General features: G+C 39.8%; 1 protein-coding gene across 17 annotated transcripts in view; it reads left to right on the forward strand.

Annotated features, from left to right (window-relative positions):
- NCOR1 (nuclear receptor corepressor 1) overlaps positions 1-23095 on the forward strand; it is a gene marked incomplete at its 3' end in the record, with an annotated part of 151056 nt that overhangs the window by 10940 nt on the left and 117021 nt on the right. For 16 of the 17 annotated variants that reach the window (XM_081220091.1, XM_081220081.1, XM_081220084.1 and 13 more), the window contains exons 2-3: positions 10747-10924; positions 18481-18614. In XM_081220091.1, the coding sequence (XP_081076217.1) occupies positions 10817-10924; positions 18481-18614 (242 nt within the window). In that variant the 5' untranslated portion in view covers positions 10747-10816. Of the gene's footprint in view, positions 1-2706; positions 2724-10746; positions 10925-18480; positions 18615-23095 lie in introns of those variants that run through there. The other variant, XM_081220093.1, reaches the window with a different exon arrangement.

The following is a 23095-nucleotide window of genomic DNA, read 5'->3' on the forward strand; positions in this document are numbered from 1 at the left end:
GTGTGCAAAGAAGAGATGGTCCCTGCCCTCACAGGTCTCTGATGGTTTTGTTTATTATTATTATTATTATTTTTGTATAGAATTCAGTACCTTTTAAGCCAGTTGCTTTTTTTCTACTTTATTTTGGTATATACCTTAGAAGTAGAGTCTGTTCATTAGCCTTGTTTTATTTTGCTTCCTAATCTTTAGCAGTCTCTCTTAGCAGGTCAAAGGGGAGGCAGCAAAACATGATCTTTAAGATAGCTCTGAGCTAAAAAAATTACCTTGTAGAAGTTACTTAGCCTCTCCAGTGCCTTACTTAGGGGTAATAGTGGAACTACTGGTTTAGGTGAGCTCGTGCACACCATGCTCTTAGTACACTGCTGGGGATGTAGCAAAGGCTCAATAAATGGTTAATTTTTGTTATTATTCTCCTTAGGTATTGTCATGTCTATTAATCCCAAGCATCCAAAGTTAAAAATTTTCTGATCTCAATACCCTGTTCTTTGTTTGTGTTGATGGAGGAGAGGGTTGGTAAATAGTTGTCCTTTTTTTTTTTTTTTTTTTTTTTAAGTCTTTATTGAATTTGTTGCAGTATTGCCTCTGTTTCATGCTTTGGTTTTTTGGCTGTGAGGCATGTGGGATCCCAGCTCCCTGACCAGGGATCAGACCCGCACCCCCTGCACTGGAAGGCGAAGTTCCAACCACTGGACCACCAGGGTGGTCCCAATAGTTGTCCATTTTCACTTTGAAATATATTCATTCTTATAGCTGGAGTGAATATTGCTCAATTTAGATTTTAGGTCAGTACAGTGCCACTGTGCCACAGGATTCTCGGTCATCTGCCTGCTGCCGTCTGCCTGCTGCCGCTGTCTTTGGAAACTTCTCCTTCCTCACCTTAGGTAGGGATAGAGTAGTGTTGTTGTTTTCACTCAAGAATTATTTATTGAATGCCTGTATTAGATTAATCAAATGATTAGGCCCATATTAGTGTGTTCCTTTCACTGTCATACTTTATCGGGGGCAGGGTAGTCTAAAATGTCTTTTATTTTAGCTCCCCTTTATCTGTCTTCTAAGTGAGATGTCAAAAGAGGCCACAAATAAAACACCTTGTTAATGACATTCCCCCAGAGTAACTCCTCCCCGCCCTGCAAAGGGAAGAATGCTTTAGATTATTTTACAGGAGGAATTCTGTCCCAGTTTAGCACCACTCTGATCTCATACAAATTACAGAATTCACTTGGTTGGTTCTAGCCTCCGTCTCCTCTCCTGGAGGCTGGACCCCGAGATAGTCTCAGATGGGCTTTCTCCAAACCTTCGCCAACCCAGAGACTCTTAGGTGGTTGGGATATCCCAGGGGGTGGTCCTTAGCCTCTCCCTGCCTCCTGGGCTTCTGGAGTTGGACTAGAGCTGAACTGCTTTGTGAGAATTAATGAGACCCGATTTGCCTCAGTTTAGTATGCAGTGTTTGGCACCTGCAGTGTCATGGAGGCCGTTCCCCTATGCCATACTTTTGTATCGAAAAGTATTATTTGATCATTTAAAAGAAAATTGAATTGTGTCTTTTTCCTGCTTTGGTGAAATGTGGACTTCACCTCTGTTGTGACCCTTGGTGGAGTCATTCTTGGTCATCTAAAGAGGCGTCTGTAGTCCTTCCACAGCGAAGTATATTTTTAGCTCTTTTTCCAAGACAGCTTAGGCCACCTTGAAAACCTATCCAAGTACATTTTGATTATGCAGAGATTGTAGGCCAAAAGCCAGGAGTTCCTGGGGAGAAAGGATTTGGGTTTTTTTTTTTTTTTTAGCATTGCATTTGAAATATTGTTTTGCAAGATAAGTTTCCTGTTGAGTAAATTTGTGTGTGAGTATGTGTGTCTTTATTATGTTAATATGGGAAGATTCAAAGAGAAATTTAAATAGACTGATTTCATTTTACTGTATTTTATTACCTGTTTGCAAAACGTTGGAGGCTAGTTCTGAGTTTATCTCCAAAATTCAGATAAAATGTGTGCTCGTCACTTACAACAATGACATCTGGTTTTAATATATTATTTTCATCCTAGAATACAATTATATGTTTATGATACGAGGTTGTTGCACATAAAACCTTGACCAGGTTTCTTAAACATTTCACAGAATTTTTATAGTCCATGAGTCAAGCATGTAACTGTGAGTTAATGAGTTTTGGAGCTATGAACTGAACTTAAAATTGGAAACTGCCATTTAAGGTTTTCCCTTCCCCTTCAGCCTCCACTTTAAACCGATTCTTTTACTTCAGTTGTTTTCAAACTGTCAAGTGTTCTGTGGAGGTGTCTTGGTGAGCCAGGACTGCAGTGAGGGTCCGAGGCAGGATGGGAATGGGGAGGGGGCTGAAGAGACAGATTTAGGTTCCCCGTTCTCCCTGAATCAGAGTATTTCTTCTTTGTGTATTTTATACATTTGGCTTCCATGTAAGATGTTTGAGGAAAGAAAGAGCGCTGGTTAAACAAAGGTCTGAACTGTTGTGGTGTGTCTCGTGGGTAAGTTTTTTTTGTTTTGTTTTGTTTTGCGGTACGCGGGCCTCTGACTGTTGTGGCCTCTCCCGTTGCGGAGCACAGGCTCTGGACATGCAGCTCAGCGGCCATGGCTCACGGGCCCAGCTGCTCCGTGGCATATGGAATCCTCCCGGACCAGGGCATGAACCCGTGTCCCCTGCATCGGCAGGCAGACTCTCAACCACTGTACCACAAGGGAAGCCCTCGTGGGTAAGTTTTGAGGAAGGAGGTCGTAGTGGGCTCCAAGCTTCAGTTCTTGTCACCAGAGGTAGGGCCCGCTTTGACCAATGAATTTGTATCCCAGTAAGGGCTAATCTTTTTGTTTTTTTTTTTTTGCGGTACGCGGGCCTCTCACTGTTGTGGCCTCTCCCATTGCGGAGGACAGTCTCCGGACACGCAGGCTCAGTGGCCATGGCTCACGGGCCCAGCTGCACGGGCCCAGCTGCTCCGCAGCATGTGGGATCTTCCCAGACCGGGGCACGAACCCGTGTCCCCTGCATCGGCAGACAGACTCTCAACCACTGCGCCACCAGGGAAGCCCTAATCTCTAGTTTTGCTGATGTTTTGTTACCACCTGTGGTGGGCTGATAGTAACTAACTTTAATTTATTTTTAAGATAATTCAAATTAAACTTCACCAAAATCACATGAGAAAACTGGGACATCATGAAGGATTGGTTATGATAAAAGGGAAACACGGACAAATCATTTGACTTATATTTGAGTGACGATGGATGTACGTGTTGAACTCAGGACTATCATTGCTGAAAATGAAAATAAAACAACCCGAAAACAACACTGTACTCTATAGATTTCTCATCATGTAGGCCACTGATGGAAAAAAATTTGGATGACCTTGAGCTAAGATCTTTCCTTTTGCCTCTCCATTCCATTTATAGCTTTATAGGATGTCTGAGTTGGGAGGAGAGCTCAGAGACAGATCACCTGAGCATTTCTTAGGGGTGCAGATCAGAATTACTTGGACAATGTATAAAATATTTGTGAACATTCATACAGTAAAATACATTACAGCAATAGAAAGAATGAAGAAGCTCTTTATGGACTCATGAAAATGATTGTCAAGATGTGTTAAGATGTTAAGTAATAAAAGCAAGATATAGAACCGTATATTATCTACTCTGCTCCCATTTATGTAGGGGGCAAAGTGTGTGTGTGTGTGTGTGTGTGTGTGTGTGTGTGTGTGTGTGTGAGAGAGAGAGAGAGAGAGAGAGAGAGAGAGAGAGAGAGAGAGAGAGAGAAGGCTGTTCCTAAAGTATACTCCAGAAACTAGTAACTTTGGTTGCCTTTTGGAAGAACTGAGTAGAAGCTGGGGACAGGGTGAGAAGCAGATTTTCCCTCTGTATTTTGTGGTACTTTGAGAAACTCTTAAACCTTACATATATCTATTTCCAGAAACAAAAACAAACAAAGCCCCCCCCCGATGTTGACTTTTCCCCTTCCACTAGCAAGTGCAGGTGTGTAGGAAGGGAGTGCTGCCCAGGTGGTTTTTTTGTTTGTTTGTTTGTTTTGTTTTAATTAGTAGGAAGGAATGGTTTATTTTTATTCATTTATTTATTTTTAAAATTTATTTTATTTATTTATTTTTGGCCGTGTTGGGTCTCTGTTGCTTTGCGCAAGCTTTCTCTAGTTGTGGCGAGCGGTGGCTTCTCATTGCGGAGCACGGGTCTAGGCCTGCGGGCTTCAGTAGTTGTGGCGTGTGGGCTCAGTAGTTGTGGCTCGTGGGCTCTAGAGCGCAGGCTCAGTAGTTGTGGTGCACGGGCTTAGTTGCTCCACAACATGTGGGATCTTCCCGGACCAGGGCTCGAACCCATGTCCCCTGCCTTGGCAGGCGGATTCTTAACCACTGCGCCACCAGGGAAGCCCCTTGGTGGTTTTGTTGGTGGTCTCACCGCACATCTCAGCCCTTCAGAGTAGCTCACTACCTGCTGAGAAAACTGCACAGCATCACAGAAAACACTGGCTTCTCCCATTTTTGCCGCTGACAACTTTGTGACAGAGAAATGATTGAATTTCTCTGTGCTTCAGATTCCTGGTCTGTGAAAGCGCTGTTAGTTGGGCCTTGGGGGGGAGTAGGCAGGAAGCAGTCTGGTAGGCTCTGGCCCTCTTCTCACCCCTTCCCTGGCTGCTGCTGGGACAGCAGGAACAGTGCAGTGAGTAGTAGTAAGGATGGTAACATTTTAAAAGTTGCTATCTCTTAAGGTTAAATTGAATGGCAGTTCTCTAGAAAATTTTATTTTCTATGCCTAGCTGGGTAGGAATTTGGATCAAGTTGGCGCACTGAATTTTGGTCTTCCCAAATCCCTGAAGATGATGAAAAAGAAAAAAGAAAACTTAAGCCGTGTGTCAATAATATATAGTATTGTATTCTGTATTTCCAACATACGTATCATTCTACAAGTTGTTTTCACTAAGCTTTACTTTTTTTGAGGTTTACGTGTATTGAAACATAGCTGTAGTTTATTCATTGTAACTGCTGTATAGTATTTTATCATATGAATATGGAATTTAAGCTGTCTTCAAATTTGCCTATTGCACTGCTGCAATAAACATCCTTTTGTATGTACATGCGAGTTTCTCTAGGGTATATCCTGAAATTGCTGGGTTGTAATAAGAATGATTCGCATTTCAGATTGGTGTGGAAAGGCAGACATGTTTAGTAAGGGTTTTGTTTGGATAATTAACTATCAAGTAGCAAAGAAAATACACCTAGACCCCTACCTTACCATTCTTCAGAAAAAAAATTTAGATGATTAAGGAGCTAAATGTATTAAAAAACTTCAAGAAGTGTAAGAAGGGAAGTAGAAGAATATTTGAAAATTTGGGGGTGGAGAAGGTCTTCAGAAAGACAAAACAAGTTATGAATGCTGAAAGAAAATATTTGGAACATAAGGTCACACACCAGCAGAACCCCATGCAGTCTCCCCCACCCAGTCTCAGGCCTGGCCTCAGTCACCCTCTCCCTCACTCCCCCTCAGCATCCTTGCTTTGCCTTAGGGCTTCTCTAGTTTCTCTGCATGGAATGCTCTTGTCCTTTCAAGGCTTTGGCTCAAAAGTCATCTTAGAATATAATTTATTACCGAAACTGGGACCGTTTTGAGAAGGAAATGGAGCATAGTTAATAACTGCACTGGGATAGTAGTTGTAAATTGGGTCTGTTTCAGGAAATTGGGGCATACGGTCATCCTAGCTGAGATTGGCTTTCTACCTGCCAGACATGTCTCCCTTTCCCTTCTCCCATCCTGTTTTATTTATAGCACTTTATCATAGTATTTTTGTTTGTTTGTTTGTTTTGCGGTACCCAGGCCTCTCACTGTTGTGGCCTCTCCCGTTGCGGAGCACAGGCTCCGGACGTGCAGGCTCAGCGGCCATGGCTCACGGGCCCAGCCGCTCCACGGCATGTGGGATCTTCCCAGACCGGGGCACGAACCCATGTCACCTGCATCGGCAGGCGGACTCTCAACCACTGCGCCACCAGGGAAGCCCTATCATAGTATTTTGTGGTCACTTATTGTCTGTGTCACCTCAAGATAAGATGCCAATCGTGGTCTTATTCTATGCCAGCATTTAGAGCTGTTGACACACAGTATATACTGTTCAGTAGATGTTAACTGAATATGTACATGATATTTCTGCCTTTGGCCTTGAAGTATTGTGAAGATGTGATAGACACATGAAAAATCGAGTAGTAGCGGTATATACAAATCATACTTATATAAAACAAAATGTTCTCATTTATAAGAACTTTTTTTGTGGCATGTTCTAAGTAAAATTTTTCATTAGCTGAATTTCTTAAAAAATTTTCTAAGCTCGTGTATTGGATATTTAGGACAGTTCCTTGAGAAACATCCTCAGGCATTCATCTTTGGATATATCTGTATTGAATAACCAAATGAATTCCTAGAAGTGGAATTGCTGTGGTAGAGGATATGCATATTTTCAAGGCTGATGCTGTATAAATTGCCATTCTTCTTTAGAAAGCAATTTGTACCCATTTTACATACACACCAGTAATGTGTGAAACAGTACCTTTTTCTCTAAACCTTCACCAGACACTAAGCATTATTTTTTAATATTTTGCCAGTTTCTTTGTTTTACTTTTCTGTCATTATTGAAGTTGACTTCATTAATTTTACTTCTTTTGTTAATCCCATATTTCTGTCATGTCTTATATTTCTGTTGTGATCATTTTTTCTTATTGATTTGTAAGATACATATGTATATCAGAATTTTGCTGTTGTGCTTTTTCTGGTTTGCGGTTTGCCATTTTAGGGTGTTTTTGTTTTACAGAAAAATTTTTTCTCTGTCAAAGATAACAACCTTGTTGTTTGTGCTTTTGGGGGTTGTGCTTAGGAGGGTGTCCTCTGTCCCTCGTTTGTCTATGTGTTTCTGTTAGGTTTCTTGAAAGTCCTGCAAACGTTACCTGGTCTTTTGAAGGACCTCAGATTGGAAATCACTTTGGGAATATCAGTGTCCTTAATTTTCTTGCCTTATCCTAAGCATCAAGGAACAAATTAAAGGGACAAAAAGCTTTCTGGAGAGAGATTTAGGAGAGAAACCTAAGACTGGATGCAGTAACTCTCTAATACTGTATTTCAGCAAAAAGATGTCTGCTTATAAGATACTGTTGTTTACCTCTAAGATTAAAGGAAAGGTACTACTCATGAAACCATAAAATGCTAGTGATTGTGGGATGGATATTGACTTCAGAGTTTTTAAGATATGAACACTTGGGTATTAGAATTCATGAACTATGGAATATGTCAACTTGGACTGCAGCACAGTTGTTTTTAAATCTTGTGGTTGCATTGTATAGTTTTTTTGCTTGTTTGATTTTGGCTAGGTAATTTTTAAAAAAGCTTTATTGAGATATAATTTATGTACCTTAAAATTCATCCATTTACATTGTACAATTCAGTGGTTTTTAATATATTAGAGATATGTGCAGATACCACTACAGTCAATTTTAGAACATTTTCATCACCTCAAAAAGAAACCCCAATACAATGGAATATTATTCAGCCTTAAAAAGGAAGGGAATTTTGATACATGCTAACACATGGATAAACCTTGAAGACTTCTGCTAAGTGAAATAAACCAGTCACAAAAGGACTGGTGACTCATATGATTCCAACTATATGAGGTCCTTAGAGCAGTCAAGTCCATAGAGACAGAAAGTAGAATGGTGGTTCCAGAGGCTGGGGGAGGGGATGGAGAGTTAGTGTTTACTGGGTGTAGAGGTTCTTTTGGGGAAGATGAAATGCTCTGAAGATGGATGGCGTGATAGTTGCACAACAATGTAAATGTACATAATGCTACAGAAATGTACACTTAAAAATGGCTAAAATGGTGAATTTTATGTTATGTATATTTTACGACAGTGAACAACAAAAGAAACCCCATACACTTAAGCCATCACCTACTATTCCTCCACCCCACCCCACCATCCCTAAGCACCCACTAATCTACTTTCTGTCACTATGGATTTGGCTGTTCTGGACTTTCATATGAAAGGAATCATCAGTCACTATGATTGGCTTCTTTTACTTAGCATATGTTTCAGAGTTTGTCTAAGCTGTAGCGTATATCGGTGCTTTGTTCTTTTTTGTGGCAGAATAATATTCCCTTGTATGAATATACCTGATTTTATCTATCTGTTCCTCCGTTGATGGACGTGACATTTGGATTGTTCAAGGTTTGTATAGTTATTTTGGGACTTAACTTGAGATCTCATGATTCTAAGATGTAAAAACCTACTCCACCTGCATTAAGCAAAGAGGACTTACTGTGAGACTATGTAGGCAGTTTAACAGGTATCCAAGGAGAAAGAAAGAAATACAGCGCCTTCTCGTGGGGGCTGATTCAAGGAGTGTGAGCCTAGGCAGTTCCCAGTGTGTCCCGGGGGGGCCTTCGAGGTCTCTGGGCTCCACTTCTCTCTGCTCCTGTTCTGGTCTGTGTCTGGACTGGCATCCTCTACCCCGCTGTAACTTCTCTGGCACATGCCCTGGCTCACCTTGACTCCTACTCTGGCCACTTCGCAATAGCTAACGTTCTCAATTCAGATTCCTGGAGGGGGATATGATTGGTACAACCCGGGTCCAGTAGAGTAGTTCACTTGACGTAACATCATGTCAAAGCCACACCTTAACAGGGCCAGAGTTTCTAGGAGTGCAGGGTAGAAGGAGTGCAGGGACCTGGTGTGACCTCCCTCTGTAGGGCACTAATGCTAGTCAATCTAAAGATGACCTGATTCTCTAGGCCAGTGGTCATCAAACTTTTTGGCCTCAAGACTCCTTTTATACTCTTAAAAATTATTTGGGACTCCAAAGAGCTTTTGCTTATGTGGGTTATATATGTTGATATTTACCATATTAGATACTAAAATGGGGAAATTTAAAAAATATTTATTTAAAAATAATATAAACCCAAATCTTAACATAAATAACATTTTAATAAGTATTTTCCAAAATATAACAAAAAATTTGATGAGAAGAGTGGCATTGTTTTACATTTTTGCAGACCTCTTCTGTATCTGAAAAGAAGGTAGCTTGTTTCTCATTTCTGCTTCTTCATTCAGTCTTGCAATGTTTTTTTTTTTATATATATACATTTACTTTTTTTTTTTTTCGGTACGCGGGCCTCTCACTGCTGTGGCCTCTCCTGTTGCGGAGCACAGGCTCCAGACGCGCAGGCCCAGCGACCATGGCTCACGGGCCCAGCCGCTCCGCGGCACGCGGGATCCTCCCAGACCGGGCCACGAACCCTTGTCCGCTGCACCGGCAGGCGGACTCTCAACCACTGCGCCACCAGGGAAGCCCTACATTTACTTTATTTATTTAGTTTTGGCTGCTTTGGTTCTTCGTTGCTTTGCGCGGCTTTCTCTAGTTGGGGCGAGCGGGGGCCACTCTTCGGTGCGGTGCGTGGGCTTCTCATTGCGGTGGCTTCTATTGTTGAGGAGCATGGACTTTACGTGCGCAGGCTCAGTAGTTGTGGCTCGCGGCTGAGTAGTTGTGGCTCTCAGGCTCTAGAGCGCAGGCTCAGTAGTTGTGGCTCATGGGCTTAGTTGCTCTGCGGCATGTGGGGTCTTCCCAGGCCAGGGTTCGAACTGGTGTCCCCTGCATTGGCAGGCAGATTCTTAACCACCGTGCCACCAGGGGAAGCCCCAGTATGTTGTTTTGTTGGAAATTTATGAAGAAAAGCTAACCTCAGGTAGACATGTATTTAGAAAAGGGAGGGGGTATTTTAATAGCCTTTTAACATAATTTTGGATATTCTTTGATATCACACCCAAACCAGACAAATGGTAAATTTTTAAAGGTTAGTTACTGTGTAGAATCTGAAACCATATTAGTAAACCTTTCATATTCTGTCACATTAAACACTTATTGGTTTGTCTTGTGCCTATTTATTTAACTGTGGTAAAATGTTTTGTACTTTAAATAAATATTTCATTCACGCCTTATTTTGTAATTCTGTATTGGTCATTTGGAAAATATTGATTCATTGAGTTATGCAGATCTTCAGATTTCATTATGTAATATCAAAAACTCACACTTGTTAACACCACCACCAGTCTTGCCAGAAAAGTCTTTAAATGTGGGGAAGCCGTCAGGCTCATGGTGGCAGGTGGAATTTTTTCCAAAATCCTCATTTTCAAAAAAAATTTGGCAGTTGTTTTTCTTGAAGTGATAGGCTCACTTTGTTCTTCCTTGAAAGCTTTTCTATCCCTAATGCCTTCTTAGGCTGTCATTTTGGGGCAGAATTATTTAATAAAGAATATTTCCTCTGCACAAATGCTTACCTTATAAATACTCTTGAATCCTTTTAACAATTGACTTTTTCACAACCCCCAAATTTACAGCCATAGATTTTTGTTTTTGTAATATGTAATATTTGTGTTTCAGATATTTACTGAAAGAAGGATGTTTATTGAGCAGTTGCTATGTGCTGGCTCCTGAGCTAAGATTTTATGTGTGTTCACTTTATGTAGCTACTGGTATTATTTGTGATATGTTAAAGAAACTTTTTTAAGTATAGAGGAAAAGACCCATTGATGTTTTTAAAGCCCCAGTAACTTCTATTATATTAAGTAAGTAACATGAGAGAAAGCTTTTACTGATAATAGTGGTTTTGTTTATGTAGCTGTAGTTGTGTTATTAGAAGCACACCTGGTGCTTTAGTACTTATCAATTCTTTTCTTTCCCCATCCTGTTTAGGTGATTTCCTAGAAGCATGATTGTTTGTTGCACTTGATCTCACAACCTGGTGAGGACTTCTTTACTGATAATGTCAAGTTCAGGTTATCCTCCCAACCAAGGAGCATTCAGCACAGAGCAAAGTCGTTATCCTCCCCACTCTGTTCAGTACACCTTTCCCAGCACCCGTCACCAGCAGGTAAGGAACAGCTATTATGCAAGTTGCATATGTATTTTGTGTTTTTCTTTACTTTTCCCATTTAATACATTTGTTGGTCAGAAACCAAATACAATTATATATATATAATTGTTATATATGTTTTTTAATGGCAAGAACCATTCTCAAAGGTGGGGGACCAAAGGTTAGGGATTAATTATATTTATCTTCTTATTGTGACTTTATGCCAGATTTCAGGAAGTGAACATGTCTCTGCTTCTGATTGTAGGAGCTGTTGATGGATAGAGAAGAATCAATTGCCTAGAGTTTCTAAGTTAAGACCTCTGTTTATGTGCCAAGTTCTGGTTGAGTATTAAGCTGGCCGGATGACTTGGCCTCTCTTGAGTGAGAGCCAGGTCCTGTGCTAAGGTTTTCTATATGTGTGTTTACTCTATGTGGCTACTGGTATTATTTGTGATACATTAAAGAACCTCTGCCTTCTTGAGAGATTTGATGGTAGGAAGATGAGTTTGCATGATTGTTTTACCTTGTGAAAAGTAAAATAAGTGAAATTATCAGCTTAGAGTGCGCCAGGGACGGGGGTGTAAGAGCTTTGAAGAAAAGAGAAGGGAGGGATGAAATGGTCATTTCGGAGAACAAGAAAGCACACTTACCAGCAAATATAGTTGAGTACTACTGGGTACTACCGAGGACTCCTTTAAAACATGGTCATGATTACAAAGGGAGAAGGGACATCCTTACCTTGTTTCCGTTTAGGGAAACATTCAGTCTTTCACTATTAAGTATAATATTAGTCGCATTTTTTTTGTAGATGTCCTTTTTTGGTTGAAGAAGTCACTTTCTACTGCTAGATTGAGGATTCTTACATGGTTAGGTGCTGAGTTTTGGTTGTGTGTCCTTCCTGCCCCAGTGCTATTCATGTGATTACTAATTTCCTAGATTATTGTTGCTGCTGCTGTCTTTTTTTTTTTTAATCGACTTTGGGATTTAGTTTATATATAATAAAATTTTATTATATGTGTACATTTTGACGAGATTCATACAACCGTAAAACCACCACCAAAATGAAGAAAGAAAAAATTTCTATCGCCCTGGAAAGTTCCCTTGTGCCCCGTCCAGGTCAGGCCTCCTCCCCCACTTCCCACAAACCTCAACTCCCAGGAAACTGTGGTCTGCTTTCTGTCATAACAGATTACCTTTGTCTTGAGTTTCACATGAACTCTTTTGTCAATGGCTTCTTTTCTGTCCCATAATACTTTTGAGGTTTATCCATGTTCTGGTGCATCTTGGTAATTAATTTCTTTTTATTGCTGGGTATGGATATACCATAATTTGTTTATCCAGTCACTTATTCCAGATTTTGGTTATTACAAATAAAATTGTTTAGGAAATACGTATCTATGTATTAGCTGTATCTACTAGATTACATAAAGAAGCTTTGCCTTCTTTTCTTACGGTATCCTTGGGAGATATGTTTTTAATCTTATCAAGTCCATTTTATTAAGTTTTGTCTTTAATGTTTCTTGCTTTTTGTGTCATATTTGAGAAGTTTTTTGCCAAACTCAAGGTCACTAAGATTTTCTTCTATGTTTTCTTCTTAGAGGCTTTAAAACTTTAGGTTGTTACGTTTAAGTCTGATCTATTTTGAATTACATTTTGTTTATGGTGTGAAGTAAGGGTTGAAGCCATTGTTTTGCATGTGGGTATTCAGTTGTTCTAGAAATCATTTGTTGAAAAGACTATCCTTTCCTCACTGAATTGCTTTGGCATTTTCGTTGAAAATCAGTTGATCATATATATGTGAGTATATTTCTGTTCTCTCTACACTGACATGTTTTGTCTTTCTTTATCTCACATCTATGATTTTTCTCTGTAAACAAACATTTAATCTTTTAATAAAGCACTGCACACTGTCTTGATTATTACAGCTTTATAATACCCTGAAATTAAGTAGTGTGATTCTTTCCTGAATTGTTGTTTTGGATATTCTAGAGCCTTCGCATTTTAGAATCAACTTGTCAATGTCTACAAAAAAGCTTGCTGGGATTTTGATTGAGACTGTATTGAATCTAGAGATTAATTTGGGAGAGAATTGACAACTTTGAATGTTCTGGTCCATGAACATGGTATATCTCTCCATTTATGCTGGTCTGCCTTAATTTTTCTTAGTAATGTTTGGTAGTTTTCAGTGTACAGGTCATGTACATCTGTTGTCACATTTATTCTTAAATATGTAATATTTTTAATGTGATTGTTACTGGTACTTATTTTTGAATTTCAGTTTTCAGTTGTTCATTGCTGCTATGTATATTTATCTTCTATCCTGCAAACTTACTTGCTACTTCTACTTGCTTTTTTATGGATTTCATAGGATTTTCTATGTATGTGATCCTGTAACCTGAGCATAAAGACAGCTTTGCTTCTCTCTTTCCAAACTAGAAGTCTGTTCCCTTTCTTCCTTATTGCACTGGCTAGAATACCTAGTACAGTGTATATAGAATAGAATAGAAGGGGTGAGAGTGCACATCCTTGCCTGGTTTCTGATCTTAAGAGGAAAGCATTCAGCCTTTCACCATTAGGAAGGTTATTAGCGTGGGAAGTGTTTCCTCCCCCTGTATTTTCTTAAAGAGTCATTGTAGGATTGGTATTGTTTTCTTCCTTAGATATTTGATAGAATCTAAGCCATTTGGACCTAGAATTTTCTTTGTGGGAAGAATTTAACTGATAAATTATTAACTCAATTTCTTTAACAGTTATAATTCAGATTCTTTACTTTTTCTTGAGTCAGTTTGGGTATTTTGTTGTTCAAGATACTAAATTTATTGCCGTGATTTGTCATACTATTTCCTTATTGTTTCAGTGTCTTTTAGATCTGTTGTGATGTCATTCCTTGTGTTAATAAGTGTTTTTTTCCTTTTTTTCTTTATTAGTCTAGTTAGAGGTTTATCAGTTTAATAGGTTCTTTTCCTTGAAGAACTAGCTTTAGTTTCATCCATTTTTTAACTTTTTTTTTGTATTTTACTGATTTCTGTCCATATTATTTTCTCCCTTCTATTATATAATTGCCTACATATATGTGATTTCTGACTCCTTTCACTTCTTTGTATATATTCAGGTTTCCTTTTGCTACATTTTCTTCCTGCCTGAAGAGCATCATTTCTTTTAGTGCAGGTCTTTTGGCAGTGAACTTGCTCAGCTTTTATTTACCTGAAAAAGTTTACTTCAACTTGAGTTTTGAAGAATGCTTTCACTGGATATAGAATTCTAGGTTGACAGTTATTTTCTTTCAGCGTTTTAAGAGATGTAATTCGTTGTACTCTGACCCGTTTGGTTTCTGACCAGAAGTCTTTGCTTATTCTTATCTTTGTTTATTTAAATATATCTTTTTCCCCCTCTGGTTACTTTTAAGATTTCTCTCTTTATCACTGGTTTTCAGCAATTGATTATGATGCGCCTTTGTTGTGCTTTTTGAATGTATATGTTACTGTCTTTAGTATTCACTGAGCTTCCTGCCTCTGTGTATTCATCATTTTCATAAAATTTGGGCAATATTCAGCCATTATTTCTTCAGGTATACTCCTGGTTTCCTTCTGAGACACCAGTTACTCCTATATTATTTTATCCTACAGGTTATTGGACCTCTGGTCTTCCCCCTGCCCCCCGCCCCCTGTTTTTTTACCCATTTGCTTCATTTTGCTATGGTTTCATGTTCAGTGATCTTTTCTTCTGCAGTTTCTAACCTACTGTTAATTTCATCCTGTGAAATTATCATTGCAGGCATTGGATTTTTAATTTTTGATTAGAATATGAACATTGCTGGATTTTGCTGTATTCCTTTAAAGAAGGTTGGATTCCTTTTGGTAGGCAGTGAAGTTACTTTTGAGCTTTATTTTTAAACACTCTTAAGGCAAGTTTAGAATAGTCTTTATTGTAGGTCTAATTTATCCTCCAATTCTGAACTTGCCTCTTCTGGGCTATCTACTGAATATCTCGTGTATCCAGTGAGATTTCTTATCTCTGGCTGGAGGAAATTTGAATGAAGTCTGGCCCTGTGTGAGCTCTGGGAATTGTTTGTTTTATCATTCCTTCTAACAGTTCTTCCTTCAGAAGTTGTTCTTAGTTCAGCCTTTAAAGACTGGGCTATGCTCTCCCTATGCATTTCAGATTGGAATTCAGCCAAACACTTAAGGGAACACAAATTCATATTTCAGGAAATATTTCTCTGTGTAACTCCTTCCTCTCTGGAAGTCTCCAGAAATTCTATCTGGCTTTCCCAAACTAGTATGGTTGCTTCTTCAATGAATAGGATTCTGGGGCACTGTTTGGATGCAGTTTGGAAATCACCTCCAGGCAGAAAGCCTGGATTATGCTAGGACTCCCCCATTTGTGTCACTTTTCTCAAAGGTCAAGTCCTGTGCAGCCTGTTGTCCAGTGTCTGAAAGGAATTCCTACACTTTGTCCAGTTTTTTTTTTGCTGTTTACTGTGGGAATGTAGTTTGGACAGTGATACTTGCTCATAGCTGGAAGCAGAAGTGCACTATTGTTTCTTTTATTTTGCTCCTTACTCTTCATTTGTCTTGCTAGGTGCATCCTTTAGGAATTCTTTCAGAGACACTGTCACTGGTGGATTTTCTGAGTTCCTGAATTCTGAAAAGTTTGTAGTCCTAAAACTTGAACGATGATTTGGTTACTGAATTTGTAGGTTCAAATTTGTTTTCCTCTGAACTTGGAATATGTATTTGTGTTTCGTTCTGTTCAGTGTTGCTGATGAGAAGTCTGCTTTTATTATGATCCTTCTTACTTTGTAGGAAACCAATTTTTTATTTCTTATGACTAGTAGTAGAGTTTTCTCTTCATCTTTTTTTTTTTTTTTTTTTTTTTTTTTTTTTTTTTTTTTTTTTTTTCTTTTTGCGGTATGCGGGCCTCTCACTGTTGTGGCCTCTCCCGTTGCGGAGCACAGGCTCCGGACGCGCAGGCCCAGAGGCCATGGCTCACGGGCCCAGCCGCTCCGCGGCATATGGGATCCTCCCAGACCGGGGCACGAACCCGTATCCCCTGCATCGGCAGGCGGACTCTCAACCACTGCGCCACCAGGGAGGCCCTCTTCATCTTTTGTTTTCTAAGATTTTGATATGTCCAGTGTGGATTTATTTTTAAAATCTGCTCAACTTTTCTCTTAGGCCCTTTTAAATCTGAGGTCTATGTCTTTTTTAACTTCTGAGAAATGCTATTCTGTTATTCTTAGAATATTGCCTCTCACCTGTGGATATTGAATGTTGGAACCTTTTACTGTAGCTGCCATTTCTAACTTCTGTAATTTCTGTATCTTTGTGCTCTACTGTGTTATGAGAGAATTCCTCAGTCCTGTCTTTGCTTGCATTTGCCCTTCACCTCTGTCTGTTCTACTATTGTTTAATTTCAGTGATCAACTTTTTAATTTCTTTAATTGCTATTTGGTTCTTTTTGAGGATATTTTTAATACTTTTGTGTCCTTTTTCACTTTCACTTAATCTTATCTATTTCTTTGGATGTAAATTCTTTATTTTTTGAGTTTTGACATACTTTTTTTAAAAAATGATTTTGTCTTCAGTGTTTTTTCTTGTTTATATTTTCAACTTTGTACCTGATACATTTTCATAGACTGTGTATGAGATAATCTTTTTACTTTTATTTGCTTCTGCTGAAAGGTTCTGGACTGCCTATCCTACTCCATGTTTCAGTCTGGCCAGCTCTACTTTATCTGTTTATGATTTTCTAAACTTTTGTTGATATATAATTCATATAACATAAAATTCACCATTTTAAAGTGTATATGTAATATAGTGGTTTTTCATATATTCACTATGCTGGGCTACCATTACCATTATTTAATTCTAGAACTTTTCCATCACCCAAAATTGAACCCCATACATAATAGTCAGCCGCAATTCCTGTCTTCCCTCCATCCCCGACAACCACTAATCTACCTTCTGTCTCTTGATTTGCATCTTGTAGACATTTCATGCAAATGGAATCATATGTGGCTTCTGAATCTCTTTTTTTTAACTTAGCATTATGTTTTCTAGGTTCAACTATTTTGTAGCATGTATTAGTACTTCATTTTTTTAAATGGCCGAATACTATTCCATTGTACAGATATATCATGCTGTTTATCTATGTATGAGTCGGTGGACATTTGGATTCTGTCTTCTTTTTGGCTATTGTGAATAATGCTGCTTTGACAATTTGTACAAATTTTTGTGTGTGGACATATGCTTTTAGTTTGTCTGTATACCTAGGAGTGGAATTCCTGGGTTATTTGGTAATTCTGTGTTTATCTGTTTGTGATTGTTAATATCTTTTCAAAAGAAGCTTTGACCTTTTCAACAAAAAGACAACAAAAGAAAAGTAGAAAAACAAACATAAAACACCCACCTAGAATGATGGAAAAACTATTACTCTTAACTAGCAGGTTGATTTTCTGGACTTCTGTTTCTTCATTTGTAAATATATGTGGATTTAACTAGATGGCTTCTGTGTCCCTTCCAGCTTACCCACTTTAAATTTAAGATAGGAATGCTTTTTAGGATTTCATATTGAACACAAAGGTTTGAGACCTTATTATGTGAATAATATAGATCAGGAGTTATTGTGATATGTTATTAGAAGAATAAATCAAATATAGGTTGAGACTTCCCTGGTAGCGCAGTGGTTAAGAATCTGCCTGTCGGGCTTCCCTGGTGGTGCAGTGGTTAAGAATCCGCCTGCCAATTCAGGGGACACGGGTTCGAGCCCTGGCCCGGGACGATTGCACATGCTGCGTAGCGACTAAGCCCATGTGCCACAACTACTGAAGCCTGCGAGGCTAGAGCCCGTGCTCTGTGACAAGAGAAGCCACTGCAATGAGAAGCCTGCATACCACAATGAAGAGTAGCCCCCACTTGGCGCAACTAGAGAAAGCCCACACGCAGCAACAAAGACCCAATGCAGCCAAAAATAAATAAATAAAATAAATAAATATATATTAAAAAAAAAAGAATCTGCCTGCCACTGCAGGGGACACGGGTTGGAGCCCTGGTCTGGGAAGATCCTACATGCTGCAGAGCAGCTAAGCCTGTACTCCACAACTACTGAGCCTGCACTCTAGAGCCCGCGAGCCACAACTACTGAGCCCGTGTACTGCAACTACTGAAGCCCGCGTGAGCCTAGAGCCCGTGCTCTGCAACAAGAGAAGCCACCGCAATGAGAAGCCCCTGCACCACAACCAAGAGTAGCCCCTGCTTGCCACAAATAGAGAAAGCCCACATGCAGCAATGAAGACCCAGTGCCCCCATAAATAAATAAGTAAATTTTTAAAAATTAAAAAAATATATAGGTTGAACAGGAAATCTCATTTTGAATTCTTTTGAATGATATATAGTTAATGTTGATGGTTTTAGGTTATGGGAAAGAGTTAAATCAGTGAAGGATTGAAATCATTGCTGCTTCTTTCCATACTTAGTGGACCATAACTGCCTTTGTTCATTTGTCCTTGGTTTGGTTTCATGATGCTTTTCACTTCTTGGTTAATAATTAGTTTATGATTATTTTACCACTAGGAGTTTGCAGTCCCTGATTATCGTTCTTCTCATCTCGAAGTCAGTCAGGCCTCACAGCTCTTGCAGCAACAGCAGCAGCAGCAGCTTCGTAGACGACCTTCCCTGCTTTCAGAGTTTCACCCAGGTTCTGACAGGTAACAGGCTTTCTTTTATGTTTCCATCCAGGACTGAACTTGTATCATTTATTTTATTACTTTAATTTTGTTATATTTATCTTGTAATCTTATTAACCAAGCTGTCATTACAGTTTATATTTTGAGCTCTTTTATATTTGTTGACCTTTTGGAGTAGTTGTCATAATAGTTAACAAACTCTTAAAAACTTGTTTCCAGGGCTTCCCTGGTGGCGCAGTGGTTGAGAGTCCGCCTGCCGATGCAGGGGAAACGGGTTCGTGCCCCGGTCTGGGAGGATCCCACATGCCGCAGAGCGGCTGGGCCCGTGAGCCATGGCCGCTGAGCCTGCGCGTCCGGAGCCTGTGCTCCGCAAAGGGAGATGCCACAACAGTGAGAGGCCCACATACTGCAAAAAAAAAAAAAAAAACGTTTCCAGAGTTCGGAGTTAATGCTGTGTAGTGGTCAGTCAGGTTGACCTAGGTTTGAATCCTGGTCAGCTGTTGTGGACTTTGTAGCATTGTGTAAACAGGTGTTCTCAATTCAGGATGTATATTAGGACCACCTGGGGAGGTTTAAAAGCTTGATTCCCAAGTCCCATCCCAGAATAATTAAATGAGTCTCTGGGATTGGGCCCAGGTCATTCTCATTTGCAGACAGGGTTGCCAGTCAGTGATTTAGACTTCTCAGACCTTAGTTTTCTACCTGTAAAAATGAGGATAATAGGGCTTCCCTGGTGGCGCAGTGGTTGAGAGTCCGTCTGCCGATGCAGGGGACATGGGTTCGTGCCCTGGTCCGGGAAGATCCCACATGCCGCAGAGTGGCTGGGCCCGTGAGCCATGGCCGCTGAGCCTGCGCGTCCGGAGCCTGTGCTCCGCAACGGGAGAGGCCACAGCAGTGAGAGGCCCGCGTACCACAAAAAAAAAAAAAAAAAATGAGGATAATAATGGCATTGTCTGCAAAGGATAAGTATTTGGTCAGGTAATGTTGGCCCCGTCCATGGCAGGTACTCATTTTCTCCAGGGTCCTTACCATTTCTGCGGTCTTTTACTCCATTCTCACTCTTAATCGAAAGGATTTTGAAGTTTTGTTTTAGCAGTTTTGTAAAGAACCTGATTTACTATTTTAAAAATATGATTACTGTTTAGGTTTTAAGATGATAAAAGGTTTGAAATTATTTGGCCATGTTTAAAATCATTGTAAAATGCATTTCTTGGTGAAGATTGTGGAGAGAATTCAGATCACTTTCCTCTACTATCTAGCAAATATACGAAGATGGTTTTTTTAAAAAGGGCTAAAAATGCACCCTGCATAAAGAAGGAAAGGATACAGCCACTGCCATAAACTTGGAAAAGTGGCATTCAAGGAAGGAATGAGAAGAATATTGCACAACTTGGCCTCCTAGTTCCTACTTTACTCTCAAAGAAGCAGTGTTGAAGAAAGAAAGAAGGTTAGTATAGTCATAGGATTTCTCATGATTGCTCCCTAATTTGGGAAGACATGAGTGGGGGTGATGATGTGGTGAACGGTTGGCTTAGGAATCCCCATTATGCTGTTCTGCAGGAAGGATAGTTACAGTGTGCCACTTTCCAAAGTGCTGAGCCAAAGCCCTCAGGACTGCTTTACATGTGCGGCTGGTGGAACGGGCCAGGATCCTTAGCAAAGGCTGTCACAGCCCCATCCCAGTTTTCCCCTGATTTGCCCCCACTTTTCTGTTTCCTCAGGCTATATACTTCCAGAAAAGTATTTAGAAAGCCATATCCAGTCCTCCATCTGTAGACAAACACATTCCAGGCAAAGTGGGGATGAGCAAGGAAAACGCCCACACACCATTCCACACCAGAGAAGAAGTCTGGGTAGGGTTGCTCATAGTATGTCTGAGCAAGAGGGTAAGGGATGCCATGAACAGGGAAAACATATTTCTGGAAAGGAAGATTAAAGCAATACAGTGTTCCAAAAACAAAGACCCGTGTGTGTAAAGAAGATGAAAAACAAAGGGCATGCCCCGTGAGTGCTGTGCACTGTAGAACTTAAAATTAATAATGAAGTATTCAAAAGCAAAATAAGGCAACCATATCAGATAAAATGAAAGATTGGACATTCCTGTGCCTCCAAGACCACCATTTTAAATTGAATATATAAAGTGAGAAGGAACATGGAATAAAATAGATGTGGCTGAAAGTCAGACCTTTGTCTTGGAAGAAAGGTCTAGGAATGATCAGAGTGGATGCAGAAGAAAAGGACAGAGATTAAAGCAATTAGAAAGAAGTGGATAAATAAGGAGGGCAAATTAAAATCATCCAACATGTCATAAGAACATGTGTTTCCGAGGTGGAGAACCTGGTAAAGGAAAGGAAATAATATTCATAACTTAAAAAAAAACCCACTTTTTTTCCCATTAATGTGAAGGAAGAACTCAATAGGTTGATAGGACATACCTTACTCCAAGAAAAATTTGCACAGAATGATCAATACTGAGACAGATCCTGGTTATCATTAAAGTTTAAGGCTAAGTAAAAGAATCAGGAATCCAGGAAGCAAAACACAAATCCTTGATGGGGGAAAAGAATCTGACAGAAGATATTAATAGTAGAGCAATAGCTACAAAATTCTGAGAAAAAGAAATTGAGATCCAAGAATATTATATCAGACACGTTTAAAAGCAACAAGCAGGCGTTTTTAGACATGAAAGCACTGAGCATCTAAAGCTTCTTGAAGAATATCTACGTAATGGAATCCAGTCAAACAAAGAATGGAAGCCGTGGTAAAAGGACTACAGTAGCCATAAACCCATTCAAGTGGAAAGTCCATATGAGACATCTCGATGAATTATGGTTCTTTAACGGAATATCAGGACCAAATCTTGACAAAGTAAAAATAATATAAGTATCCCAAATCAGAGGTAGATAAGTATTGGGAGAATGTTTAAAGGTATGCATTTGAAAAGTGTGTGTGGAGACTTCTCTGGTTGTGCAGTGGTTACGAATCCTCCTGCCAACGCAGGGGACACGGGTTCAAGCCCTGGTCTGGGAAGATCCCACATGCCGCGGAGCGGCTAAGCCCGTGCGCCACAACTACTGAGCCTGTGCTCTAGAGCCCGTGAGCCACAACTACTCAGCCCGCGTGCTGCAGCTACTGAAGCCCGTGCACCTAGAGCCCACACTCTGCAACGAGAAGCCACCGCAACTAAGAGTAGCCCCTGCTTGCCGCAAGTAGAGAAAGCCTGCGCGTGGCAACTAAGACTCAATGCAGCCAAAAATAAGTAAATAAATAAATAAATTTATCTTAAAAAAAAAAAAAAGGGGCCTCCCTGGTGGCGCAGTGGTTGAGAGTCCGCCTGCCGATGCAGGGGATACAGGTTCGTGCCCCGGTCTGGGAGGATCCCATGTGCCGCGGAGCGGCTGGGCCCGTGAGCCATGGCCGCTGAGCCTGTGCTCCGCAACGGGAGAGGCCGCGACAGTGAGAGGCCCGCATACCGCAAAAAAAAAACCAAAAAAAAAAAAAACAAACAAACAAAAAAAAAAAAAAAAAAAAAAAAGAAAACTGTGCCTAGAGTGATTTGATGACTTCTAAAATGGAAATATGTTAGGTTAAAAAATTTAAATCAGGGGCCTCCCTGGTGGCGCAGTGGTTGAGAGTCCGCCTGCCGATGCAGGGGATACGGGTTCGTGCCCCGGTCTGGGAGGATCCCATATGCCGCGGAGCGGCTGGGCCCGTGAGCCATGGCCGCTGGGCCTGCGCGTCCGGAGCCTGTGCTCCGCAACGGGAGAGGCCACAACAGTGAGAGGCCCGCATACCACAAAAAGAAAAAAAAAAAAAAAAAAAAAAAAAAAAAAAAAATTTAAATCATAATTTTAATTAATGCTCTTCATAATTATTTTCCTAACCCTTTAGCAAGAATTTTTTAGGAACTGATTTCTTGCGCTAAAGGAGTGTTGACCTGGAATATAGCAATTCTTTCCTTTATTTCATTTCTTTTTCTTTCTTATATACTTATCTGTATAAAAATAAACCAAATATTCTGTATTTTAAAAATATGGTGATTCTTCTGTTGTTTTATTTTTGCCTGTATATCCATAATCCATATATAAAAATGATGTCTGGGAATGATATTCACCCCTAATTATAGTTGTTTCTATGTGGTGGGATTTGGGGTGATTTGTTGTTTAGTTCTGTTATATATTCCAGGAATTTTTTTGTTAGCAAATGTTTATCATTTTATAAACACAGCACCCATAAAATGTAAGAGTCATTTCTGTGTGAATGTCATTCATCATGTTTTATAGATTTCATTGGAAAAATTAGTCCAAATGACATTTTAGAGTATTTGGATATTTAGATAAGCAGATACAGAACAACTGAGGTAGTTTCAGATATTATAAAAGATTCACTGAAACTCAGATAATTGGTTTTCCCTTGAGCAACAAAAGAGGCCAAATCATATTTATACATTTTTAAATTTAAGTGAAATTAATTTTGTTTCAGACAACAGCCTTCCTTAGCTG

Source organism: Mesoplodon bidens (assembly GCF_964165515.1).
Source record: "Mesoplodon bidens genome assembly, chromosome: 19".
Classification (NCBI taxonomy): Eukaryota; Metazoa; Chordata; class Mammalia; order Artiodactyla; family Ziphiidae; genus Mesoplodon; species Mesoplodon bidens.